Below are 13,036 nucleotides of genomic sequence, written 5' to 3'. Positions count from 1 at the left end.
ATATTTTGGAAGAGTTTGAGAAAGATAGGTGTTAGCTCTTTTCTAAATGTTTGATAGAATTCACCTGTGAAGCCATCTGGTCCTGGGCTTTTGTTTGTTGGAAGGTTTTTAATCACAGTTTCAATTTCAGTGCTTGTGATTGGTCTGTATATATTTTCTATTTCTTCATGGTTCAGTCTCAGAAGGTTGTGCTTTTCTAAGAATTTGTCTATTTCTTCCATGTTGTCCATTTAATTGGCCTATAGTTGCTTGTAGTAATCTCTCATGATCCTTTGTATTTCTGCAGTGTCAGTTGTTACTTCTCCTTTTTCATTTCTAATTCTTTTGATTTGAGTCTTCTCCCTTTTTTTCTTGATGAGTCTGGCTAACGGTTTATCAATTTTGTTTATCTTCTCAAAGAACCAGCTTTTAGTTTTATTGATCTTTGCTATTGTTTTCTTTGTTTCTATTTCATTTATTTCTGATCTGATTTTTATGATTTCTTTCCTTCTGCTAACTTTGGGGTTTTTTTGTTCTTCTTTCTCTAATTGCATTAGGTGTAAGGTTAGTTTGTTTATTTGAGATTTTTCTTGTTTCTTGAGGTAGTATTGTGTTTGCTGTAGACTTCCCTCTTAGAACTGCTTTTGCTGCATCCCGTAGGGTTTGGGTCATCGTGTTTTCATTGTCATTTGTTTCTAGGTATTTTTTTATTTCCTCTTTGATTTCTTCAGTGATCTCTTCGTTATTGAGTAGTGTATTGTTTAGCCTCCATGTGTTTGTATTTTTTACACTGTTTTTCCTGTAATTGATATTTAGTCTCATAGCGTTGTAGTCAGAAAAGATACGTGATACAATTTCAATTTTCTTAAATTTACCAAGGCTTAATTTGTGACCCAAGTTATGGTCTATCCTGGAGAATGTTCCATGAGCACTTGAGAAGAAAGTGTATTGTGTTGTTTTTGGATGGAATGTCCTATAAATATCAATTAATTCCATCTTGTTTAATGTGTCATTTAAAGCTTGTGTTTCCTTATTTATTTTCATTTTGGATGATCTGTCCATTGGTGAAAGTGGGGTGTAAAAGTCCCCTACTCTTATTGTGTTATTGTCAATTTCCCCTCTTATGACTGTTAATATTTGCCTTATGTATTGAGGTGCTCCTATGTTGGGTGCATAAATATTTACAATTGTTATATCTTCTTCTTGGATTGATTCCTTAATCATTATGTAGTGTCCTTCTTCATCTCTTGTAATAGTCTTTATTTTAAAGTATGTTTTGTCTGACACGAGGATTGCTACTCCAGCTTTCTTTTGATTTCCATTTGCATGGAATATCTTTTTCTATCCCCTCACTTTCAGTCTGTATGTGTCCCTTGGTCTGAAGTGTGTCTCTTGTAGACAGCATATATACAGGTCTTGTTTTTGTATCCATTCAGTGAGCCTGTGTCTTTTGGTTGAAGCATTTAATCCATTTACATTTAAGGTAATTATCGATATGTATGTTCCTATTACCATTTTCTTAATTGTTTTGGGTTTGTTTTTGTAGCTCCTTTTCTTCTCTTTTGTTTCCTGCCTAGATAAGTTCCTTTAGCATTTGTTGTAAAGCTGGTTTAATGGTGCTGAATTCTCTTAGCTTTTGCTTGTCTGTAAAGGTTTTAATTTCTCTGAAAATTAAACAAATCAGTTGCAGACAGCAAACCCCAAGTCTACAGTTGCTCCCAAAGTCCACTGTCTCAATATTGGGATGATTCATTGTTTATTCAGGTATTCCACAGATGCAGGGTACATCAAGTTGATTGTGAGGATTTAATCCGCTGCTCCTGAGGCTGCACGGAGAAATTTCCCTTTCTCTTCTTTGTTCGCACAGCTCCTGGGCTTCACCTTTGGTTTTGGGCCCACCTCTGCATGTAGGTCGCCCTCAGGCATCTGTTCCCACCCAGGCAGGACAGGGTTAAAGCAGCGGCTGATTAGGGGGCTCTGGGGTATGGTAGTTATAATTGGAATGCGGGCCGAGCCTGTGGCAGCAGAGGCCAGCATGTCACTGCAACAGTCTGAGGTGCACCGTGTGTTCTCCCAGCCAACTTGTCCCTGGATCACAGGCCCTGGCCGTGGCATGTTGCACAGGCTCCCAGGGCTGTGTGGATAGTGACCTGTGCTTGCACACAGGATTCTTGGTGGCTGCAGCAGCAGCGTTAGTGTTTCATGCCTGTCTCTGGGATCTGAGCTGATAGCCATGGCCCGTGCCCATCTCTGGAGCTTGTTTAGGCGGTGCTCTGCCTTCTGTGGGCAGACAGGGAAGAAATCCCCTCCAGTCGCGCACCCTGAAACAATGGTCTCTTGCCTCTTTGGCAGCTCCAGCCTCTTTCCCGGACTCCCTCCCAGCTAGCTGTGGTGCACTAGCCCCCTTCAGGCTGTGTTCACACAGCCAGCCCCAGTCCTCTCCCTGGGATCTGACCTCCGACGCCTGAGCCTCAGCTCCCAGCTGCCACCTGCTCTGGCGGGTGAGCAGACAAGCCTCTCAGGCTGGTGAGTGCTGGTCGGCACTGATCTTCTGCGTGGGAATCTCTCTGCTTTGCCCTCTGCACCCCTGTTGCTGCGCTCTCCTCCGTGGCTCCGAAGCTTCCCACCCCCATCTCTGCCAGTGAAGGGGCTTCCTAGTGTGTGGAAACTTCCTCCTTCACAGCTCCCTCCCAGAGGTGCAGGTCCCATCCCTATTCTTTTGTCTCTGTTTTTTCTTTTGCCCTACCCAGGTATGTGGGGAGTTTCTTGCCTTTTGGTCAGTCTCAGGTCTTCTGCCAGCATTCAGTAGGCGTTCTGTAAGAGTTGTTCCACATGTTGTTGTATTTTTGATGTATTTGTGGGGAGGAAGGTGATCTCCACGTCTTACTCCTCCACCATCTTGAAGGTCCTCCTGATGTTGGCTAGAGGTTTATCAGTTTTGTTTATCTTTCAAAAAACTAGCTCTTGGTTTCATTGATCTTTTCTATTGTTTTTTTTGGTCTGTATTTTTTCTTAATTTCCTCTCTGATCTTTATTATTTCCTTCCTTCAGCTGACTTTGGGCTTTGTTCTTTTTCTCTTTCCTTTAGTTGGTAGGTTAGTTTGCTTATTTGATATTTTTCTTGTTCTTGAGGAAGGCCTGTATGACTCTAAACTTCCCTCTTAGAACTGCTTTTGCTACATCTCATAATTTTGGAGAATTGTGTTTCCATTTTCATTTGTCTTGAGGTATTTTCTGATTTCCTCTTTGATTTCTTCATTGACCCATTGGTTTTTTCAGTAGCATGTTGTTTAGTCTCCACATGTTTGTTCTTTTCCCATTTTTCTTTCTGTAATTGATTTCTAGTTTCATACCATTATGGTAGGTCTAAATGCTTGACATAATTTCTCTCGTCTTAAATTTGTTGGGACTTGTTTTGTTGAGACTTTATCTATCCTGGAGAATGTTCCATGTGTACTTGAAAAGAATATGTATTTTGCTGTTTTGGGATGGAATTTCCTGTAGATATCTGTTAAATCCAACTGGCCTGTTGTATTATGTAAGACTACTGTTGGCTTATTGATTTCCTGTCTGGATGATCTGTCCATTGAGGTCAGTGGGGTATTAAAGTCCTCCAACCATCCAAGGGGGCTCATGTCCACTTTGCAGGACCCCAGGACTAGAGCACCCAGTCTGCGGCTCTCACCGCTTACTCCCCAAAGCTGGTCTCTGCCCATGTATTTTTCCTTTTCCTCTGAGTCCTCTTCCAGGGGCACAGGTCCTGACCTGATCATTTTTGTTTCCTTCCTACCTGACTACATGTGAGTCTTTCTTACAGCCTTGGTTGTACAGGAGTCTTTCTGCCAGTTTCTAGTGAGAATTGTTCCACACGTAGACTTATTTTGATGTATTCGTTGGGGTGGGGGTGAGTTCCATTTCTTCTTATTCCACCATCGTGATCAACCCCTCTAATATTCCTTATTAAGAGAGTCAAAAAGTAAAAACATTTTAAAAATGTGTAGAACTTATGCAAGGCTTGTGTAAAATTGGTTTGCAGTTTTTCTTGTTTTATTATAATTCAGGAATACTGTACAATTGAAAAGTAACTTTTAGCTGGATTTGTCACCTTCCTTCCTGTTCAAACCACAAAATGGGGTCAAATACCAAACTCTTAACAAAAACAAAATGCAAAAAGCAAAAAAACTCATGTGAAAAAGCTTATTCTGGCGCAAAGTAACTTGTACGGACAGTTAAGTAAACTTTTTCCCCAATATTAGAACTGATTATTGTCTTTATGAACATTCTTAATTCGTAGTAATAAAATGTTGTATAGAAGATTAGTTTTTAGTCAGATGTCAAGGACCAGTGTAACTTTAAATGCTAGGGGGGTTTTTTTCACCTAAAGTTTAATTAGAATACATACAAAGTTGAAAATTATAATAAAAAATAAAAGTCCAAAGTGCTCACAAAGGATTCAACAGATATGAGAATTAACCAGAAACAAAAGATAGAGTCAAATAAATTGAGAACTGAAAGGAACTAAAAAGTTTATCTAAACCAAACCTTTCCATTCTATGAATGAGTTAAATGAGTCCCAGAAATGTTATATGGCTCAAGTTCACGCAGCTAATTCATGCTAGCACAGAAATAAAACACCAAATTTCCATTATGATCCTCCTTACGTACCACCTGAGCAGTTAGTGTATTAAGTAATATAACAATGAAAAATACCTCTCTTTGTTTTTATACCAATGTGGTGTTACTGACCCATCATCCCCGAGTTTGAATTGGGTCTTTTTCCCTAGAGTGAGCGATGAATTTATCCAGAGCCTCCTCTGCCTATATAGTCCAGTTCCTCTTAGAATCAGTGGCATGGAGCTGCCTGATAGTTGACAAGGGTGTAGATCTATAACCAAGAAAATGAATTTTTCTTGCAAAAAGATTGTTGACTCACTTAAATTGATTATATGACTTTGCCCTTATCAGAAACATGCTTTTACTAGGAAATTCAAATAGTTTACTCGTAGATGTATCTATCATTAGTATCCACAGTTATTCTAGTTGGGGACTGAATATGTCCACGTGAACCTTGTGAGAGATGAGAAAGGCAACATTGGAACAACAATCTCAAATGCAGAGACGGTGTACATTTAATTTCTAAATTACACATTTATCAATTATTCTTAAGATATTTCCCAGGTAAACATTATTGGGAATGACACCAGCATGTATAAATTAAAGAAATGGAAATTTCTATTTGAGCCTCTTTTACACGTTAAAATATCTGCAGAATTTGCTGTGGTCATAAAGTATATTAATGGGAAAAGAAAATTCTTTTAAAGATGTAAAAATATGTATTCCTTGAATATTAATGCTTGTTTCCATACAGTAATTAAAATAACTCAGAAATGTCTTGGTACTTGAAATATCTAGCTCCTCAGTTTCAATGATTCATAAATTCTACTTAATCCTCATTGAATTCTATATCTTTAAATTTAGTTGGGTTCTTATGTACTATATACCCTCAGATACTTCCTTCTCTTTTTTTTTATTTTTAGCCAATGGGAAAGTATTTTGAACATCTATGTGAATATAATACCAGAAAAATAGAAACTCAACATGTGCACAGTAGTGTCTAGTAACATGTAGGTCTACACCAACATCCTTCCTTCCTCTATCCCCACATTAATAAGTCACTTTATTTCAGGGCGGCAGAAGGGAGGGTTCCCTATTAAAAAGAGTAGGTTGGCAAAGCTTCCCTTTCCAAAATAATATTCAGCTCCACCCGACTCAAACCTTGTACTCCAGCCAAGCTGAACTGTGACGTTTTTGCAGAACCTTTTCTGCCTTTTTTCCATCTCATTTTTGTTAATGCCTTACTTGTTGTGTATAACCATCTCCCTAATCCACTTATTAAAACTCTGCCTCATGTCCTTGAAGTGTTCTTTATTTCTGGCAAGAAGAAACCTCTCCTCTCTTACAGCTCTGACTCATGCCTTCATAATACAACTGTTTCTCTGAAGTCTTAACATTCTGTTTATCAGTCAGACTAAATCTTTGCTCTTCTAGCCTGATCTGATTGCGCTTACATTTATTATGCTAGCAGCTTTCATATTATCTCTTTTTATTTTCCCCAATTGCCTAATGTGGGACTTTCACAGGAAAATTATTCAGCAAACATCTGAAAGGTGAAAGTATAATTGAATGAATTAATATTCAAATCTCACTGATGAGTCCTTGAAAACAGAGAGCCTAATCTATTACTTCTAGTTAGGGAAATAAATAACATAAAAATATTGCACATTTTGTGTGTGTGGGGGTCTATACACATATTCCAACATTGTTTACCTGGGAAATGTTTTAATATACATACACACACACACATACATTTATTAGCCAAATAAGTAACATAAATAACCAATCTTGTTTTTATTCTTTGAATCAATACCTTTGACTTGTAACAGATACTCCTTAGGAACATTCAGAATATTGATCACTTTTATAATTGAAGGCAGAAACACTCTGTCTAAAGCAGATGGACTCTGTCTTCAGAATGGTGATAAAAGTTTACATTTAATACCTAACATGACCTCATCCCTTATTTGTTTTATTTTATGGGTTCATTCTGTTGTATTTTTTATTTGGTTCTGGCTGAAAATTAGACCTAATTGTCTATTTTAGGCTAAAAGTATCTTGGATACCTAAATAATATTAAGTTAGGCAATAACTAATTCATGAACTTTATGCTTGTTTATATAAACCAAATAAGGCTCTTCACACCATTGTCCAGTGATCTTTTTTTTTGGAATCTCGTTAATTAATTAGAAATACTGAACTACTACTACTATTGATTATAACTAAGTTTATAACTAAGTTTTGGTCAAAAAGAAACAACAGAATAGGGACGTGTATACTACAGGGAGCTAGCAAACTTGCACTAGTGCTTGATGTTTAAGGGACAAGGTTAATTGACTCCAGAGAGCAAATGGTTGTTATTGTTTTCTGAAATTAACGGAGTTTATTTCTAGAATATGCAGTATCACATTTTCATCATTTAAGCATTAATATGTGTTGTGTAACAAAGTTACTATTTATAACATTAATACAATTTTAAATCCATGGGTAGTCATATGTTGGCAGATAATCTCTAGTTTTCAAAAAGCTTCAATATGCTTAAGAACTATATAGAGGTGAATTTGCAGATTTAGTTTAAACAAATATCTTTCTGAGTGTGTTGAACTCATTTACCACCACGTCACACACAGACCAGTGTAAACTATTAAATTACAGTTGATGTTAAGAAGTGTATTAATTTGCTAGAGCTGCCATAACAGGATCCCACAGATTGGGTGCCTTAAACAACATAAATTTATGTTCTCACAGTTCTGGAGGCTAGAAGTCTGAGATCAAGATGTCAGCAGCATTGATTTCTTCTGAGACCTCTCTCCTTGGCTTTGTAGGTGGAGCTATTCCTCTTTCTTCACATGGTCTTCCCTCTGTGCGCACACACATCTGTATCCAAATTCCCTCTTCTTATAAGGATATCAGTCATATTGGATTAGGCCACCCTAAAGACCTCATTTTAACTTACCTTTTTAAAAACCTATCTCCAAATATGGTTAAATTCTGAGGTACTAGGAGTTAGGGTTTCAACATATTTATTTGGAGGAAAGGGAGGAGCAACACATTTCAGCCCATAACAAGAAGTGTGTGTATGTGTGTGTGTTTTCACATGCTCTGATTATTAAGTAAATGAAGTAATTTTATTAAGATGACAGTTAAGTGGTATATTTATTGGTTTTATTTAGGAGATATTTGTGAATGATCAGCTTACTTTAAAAAAAAAACCCAAGTAGAAATAAGAAAAAGTAAATTTTAGTTCTGATGCCAACATTCACTCAATGTATTTAGCTAGCATTTATCAAGTACTTAAGGCATTTTGCTGGCCAGTGATACTAGCTGATAATGTTGAGCAAGTCATGAACTATTATTCCTCATCTGCAAAACAATGATTAGAAATCTCTTTGCTTACCTCATGAGATTGTTCCACAAATAAAATAAGAAACGGAAGTCCTTTGAGAATGTGCCAGCCAAGTCCTTATTAATGGGATTTAAAAGAATAAATCCTGTTTCTTCGTGTTGCTCTTTTACCCTAGAACTTACATGAATGTTTTACACATTATAAGTAGAAATGCCAACCACTTATTAGTGGGAAATTCTTAACATATTGAGCATTATCAAATTCAGGAAGTCAGCTGTCATATAACAGAAAGACATGAAGTCTGACAACCTAAGTTTAAGGTTCACCTCTTGCCTGTACTAGCTGAGTAAACCTGCTCAAATCATTTAACCTCTTGAGATCTATTTATGCATTTGTAACTGAAATATATCAATACTTATTTCACAGGGAACCATTTATAAGGAATAAATGTGATAACATAATCATTTGGTAAACTATAACTCACTATCAACATATAAGATAATGGTATATTATTTAAAATATGATTTTAAAGTGACTGAGCAATCTGTTAGTGAGCTTTATTTAAATTAGAACAAGCAGTCTCAATACCCAAGCATGTTATGTTTATTTTATCTTAAAATTGTACATTTCCAATAGATGTGCTACACAAAAGATGGAGCATGGTATCTTCACCAGAAAGGGAGATCACCCTGGTTAACCTGAAAAAAGATACAAAGTATGGCTTAGGTAAGTCACTGAGATTCTTAAAGGTCTGTGAAATTCAAAGAGAAAAAGTCAGTTGCATAGCATTGGCATTGAGGCCCCAGCCCACTTCTGCCTACCTGCATCCCCTTTACCCAACCTGCCCAGTCAGGAAATGTCAAAGATGAAATGCTTACAAGCAATATTTCCACCAAATTTAAGTCCCATCTCACATGTGTTACCTATTAAATCATATTTGATATGAGACTCTACACTTCTATTTGTCACGCAGGCTAACCATTAGTCCTTGAAAGCACCAGTATCATGAAGATCCTTTTATTTTTATTTCTATTTATTTTTTATTGAGATATAGTTAATTTATAATATCATGTAAGTTTCAGGTGTACAACATAGTGATTCACAATTTTTAAAGGTTATACTCCATTTATAGTTATTATAAAATATTGGCTATATTCCTGTGCTATATAATATATTCTTGTAGCTTATTTATTTTATACATAGTAGTTTGTACCTCTTAATCCCCTACCCCTATCTTGCCCCTCCCCATGAAGATCTTTTTAAAATGTGCTATTTCACAGGATTTCAAATTATTGGTGGAGAAAAGATGGGAAGACTGGATCTAGGTATATTTATTAGTTCAATCACCCCTGGAGGACCAGCTGACTTGGATGGATGCTTAAAGCCAGGTATTTATTTTTAGGTAATTTAGGTAATTTCCTAAGTACTTAACTGACAGGCATGAATTTGCACAGATGGCAAAAGTAGAACTTGGGCAAAACAAAAATAATGAGGGGCAGGTAACATTTCTAAGATTTAGCATGAATTTCTCTTTGATATAGAAAATATTGGATTGTCTGTTTTTACAGGAGACCGTTTGATATCTGTGAATAGTGTGAGTCTGGAGGGGGTCAGCCACCATGCTGCAATTGAAATTTTGCAAAATGCACCTGAAGACGTGACACTTGTTATCTCTCAGCCAAAAGAAAAGATATCCAAAGGTAATGTTCTGAATGTCTCTTAGCTGTGTGTTCTGTTTCATTTTCCACAAAAATTTCAATACCTTGAACAATAAATTAGATTTAAACTTATTTCCTTTCTGGAAATTTAATATGTGTAGTTCTGATTGCTTTAATTTTATGCATCAGTATAACTTTTTCATTCATCACTTCTAAGATTTTCTGTCTTATTCCTCTTTAGTAATACATGCATAAAAATGGATTTGTTGTGCAAAATCAATATCACTTAATTAAATTCTGAGTACTCGGTGTGTTCCATCACTTCTTAGGCCAAATCAGAAGTAAAATTCTTAATCATTGCCTAATTAATATAGTTATATAGCAGTTACCTATGAAGTCCTGTCGTGAACCCGATTATAAAAGGAAAAGGATACCAACACACCAGAAATGTAGAAGCAAGACCATGTCATTTTGTCTCATAATCCCTGCCATTAGCATGCTGTGACAAAAAAGGCACTTGACAAAGATCAGATGACTTGAGTTCAAGCCATAGCTGAGCCACTTATTAGCTGTATGACTTAAGTCCTCTTGAGCTATGGTTGTTTTTCTTTCTTTAAAGCGGATACAGTGACCTGGCCCTGCCTTGTCTATCTTGCACAGAGTGGTCACGAGGATCAAGTGGTGGGGCAGTGTTAGAAAGCAGCACACACACAGCACATGCAGTGAGCAGTGGGAAGGGCTCAGAGTTCAGGGGCAGATTCTGTCTCACTGCTTAACACTGTATACTTCTTACTGACTTTTAGGAATTCTTTGTATATTATTTAAGTTTTCCTTGATTTCGCTTGCCATGTAAGACTTTTCATTTCTAATAAACTTGCATCTGTAATTCTTTTACGCATGTCACCTGTGGATTGTGTCTTAGGAAAGCTTTCCTAAGTGGCTTTTTGAAAGAACTATGTATGTAAGGAATTTGGAGTTGCCTTCCTTGATAATTACTTGGAGTCCAAAAAATGCAGTCTGATAGGACGATATAAAACAAGTAAATATATAACCATTAAATAAGGATCAAGGATTTTTGGAGACTCAAGTTATCTCTAGTTAGGGAATTGAGAAAGTCTTCACAGGGGAGACTCACTAGAAGTAGGTCTTGGAGAATGGAAATGAGGAGTTAAGGCAAAGAGGGTCCACGTTTCCATAGAAGCTGCGGAAAGAAAGACCCAAAGAGGAAGCAAAGGAAACAGAAAGCATTTGCTACATTTGTTGAGTCCTTGTCATGGTTCCAAGCCCTGGCTCAGGTGTCGTACATGTGTTATCCTGTGTAAAATCCTCCCAACAATCACCAGGGAACATTGTGCATGTATGTAAGCACAAACATGTGTCACTAACCTGTTATCCTCATTGATGAATTTTGACTTTTCAGTGCCTTCTACTCCTGTGCACATTGGCATTGGCATGAAAAACTACATGAAGAAAGCTTCCTACATGCAAGACAATGCTGTAACTTCTTCTGAGGATCACTGCTGGCCACGTGGCACCCAAAGGCACATCTCAGATAGCTCATTTGGGCTGTCTGGGGGCCTGCGGGAGGGAAGCCTGAGTTCTCAAGATTCCAGGACTGAGAGTGCCAGCTTGTCCCAGAGCCAGGTCAATGGTTTCTTTGTCAGCCATGTAGGTGACAGAAGCAGGCAGGAATCACAGCACGGCAGCCCTTTCCCATCTGTGATATCCAAAGCCATTGAGAAAAAGGGGACTTCTACTGACAGTAACCAAAGCAAAGCTAAAAAAGCAGGCATTTATGATGCAACAGATTACTCTGACCGTGGAGATTCAGACATGGATGAAGCCACTTATTCCAGCAGTCAGGATCATCAAACGCCAAAAAAGGCATTGCTTAATTTGAATCTTTGTTTTTTTCACTTAACAAAGCAAACAACAGCAAATATATTACGGAGCAGAATAATCTACTGTAAACTGAGTACATTGTTCTGGAAAGGAGAAATAGTTTATATATTATGCTACTAACTGCTACTGCATTTGATGCTAACTTGCAGAGAAATTAGCAGCTTTGAATACTAACTCCAAAATGGCTGTCATTCTGGGAACTTGCTACGTGATTACACAAAGGAATGAATAATCAGATTATGATTGTTTTCTATAAATTGTTTATTGATATTTATATTAATAAGAGAATTTAATATCTGAAAAAATTGTTCCTAAATAGTTCATATAATGGACAGTTAACTTTACTATTGATAGCCTAAATTATTCTGAAGTTCTGAATGTATGATAATAAGAGCAACAATATAGAAAATTGTTCATTTCCTAGAAATTTTAGAAATGATATAAATTTATACTCATATTCACAGGCGGGTTCAGAAAAGAACCTTAAGCCCTTTGTTCACTGAAAAACATTCCTCTTAATGTCTCTAACATTCCTCATAAGAGAGTTATGTCCTTATCAACTGGGCTTAGCTGTTGTGTCTGTTTATAGTGGATTTGTAAACATTAGCAAAGTAAACATGAGGCCTACTCATCTTAAAGGCCCAAGTTAAAAGCTACTGCTTGATATGTATTGTTTTTTAAATGAAATGGAAATACTTTCTAAATTTGAGTGTATAAAAAGCATTGGATAAGGATTATATAAAAGCCAGGTTTGAAGTGGGTTCTGGGCTTCCCTCTGCCATATCTGTTTGACCTGAAGAAAGCCCTTTAATCTCTAGACCTCAATTTCCTCAACCATAAACTATGAAGGCATTGGATTAGATGATCCCTAAGATCTCTTCCAAACTTCATGATCTTCAGATCTACTCTGTCCCTTAATATCTTACTTTTTCTTAATTTTTAAAAAAAACACATATTGATCTTCCATTAATAATTCAGTTTGACTCTAACAAGAAATCCTTTTGTTTTTCTTTGTTAAGGAATCTTCCTCCTCAATGAATACATCCAACAAAATGAATTTTAAAACTTTTCCTTCATCACCTCCTAAACCTGGAGATATCTTTGAGGTTGAACTGGCTAAAAATGAAAACAGCTTGGGGATAAGTGTCACGGTACTGTTTGACAAGGTTTTCAAATGTTTTCTCTTCTCCATTTCCAGCAGCCTATTGTATGTCAATTTATTAATTGAATTACTTTGCTTCAAAAGGGAAACTTGTCAAATATTTCCAAAATTAAAAATTTAATTATATCTTAAGACTTCTTTTAAAAAACTTGAGTGTGCTACTCACTTTTTCCTGTGGTTTAAAAGAAATAGACAAATGCTGTTTTCCCCCATAGATCTCATACTTGCTTAATCTGAATACCAGACTTGAAAAATATAAAATTAATAAGTATGTTTTGTATACATTTGATGTCTTCTGCATTAGCATGGAATAATACATTTTAACCTACATTATAAATAATTAAAGTCTAATAAATATTTATATGGCCTTTCACT

General features: G+C 36.5%; 1 protein-coding gene across 12 annotated transcripts in view; it reads left to right on the top strand.

Moving 5' to 3' along the window:
- PTPN13 (protein tyrosine phosphatase non-receptor type 13) overlaps positions 1–13,036 on the top strand; it is a 228,129-nt gene that overhangs the window by 159,375 nt on the left and 55,718 nt on the right. For 6 of the 12 annotated variants that reach the window (XM_068542686.1, XM_068542695.1, XM_068542685.1 and 3 more), the window contains 5 exons: positions 8,576–8,665; positions 9,220–9,327; positions 9,508–9,639; positions 11,018–11,481; positions 12,519–12,665. In XM_068542686.1, the coding sequence (XP_068398787.1) occupies positions 8,576–8,665; positions 9,220–9,327; positions 9,508–9,639; positions 11,018–11,481; positions 12,519–12,665 (941 nt within the window). The remainder of the gene's footprint in view (positions 1–8,575; positions 8,666–9,219; positions 9,328–9,507; positions 9,640–11,017; positions 11,482–12,518; positions 12,666–13,036) is intronic. The other 6 variants (XM_068542688.1, XM_068542687.1, XM_068542696.1 and 3 more) reach the window with 4 other exon arrangements.

Source organism: Eschrichtius robustus, chromosome 4, assembly GCF_028021215.1.
Source record: "Eschrichtius robustus isolate mEscRob2 chromosome 4, mEscRob2.pri, whole genome shotgun sequence".
Lineage (NCBI taxonomy): Eukaryota > Metazoa > Chordata > Mammalia > Artiodactyla > Eschrichtiidae > Eschrichtius > Eschrichtius robustus.
The sequence above is the reverse complement of the archived record's forward strand: the minus strand, read 5'-3'. Positions and strand labels throughout refer to the sequence as shown.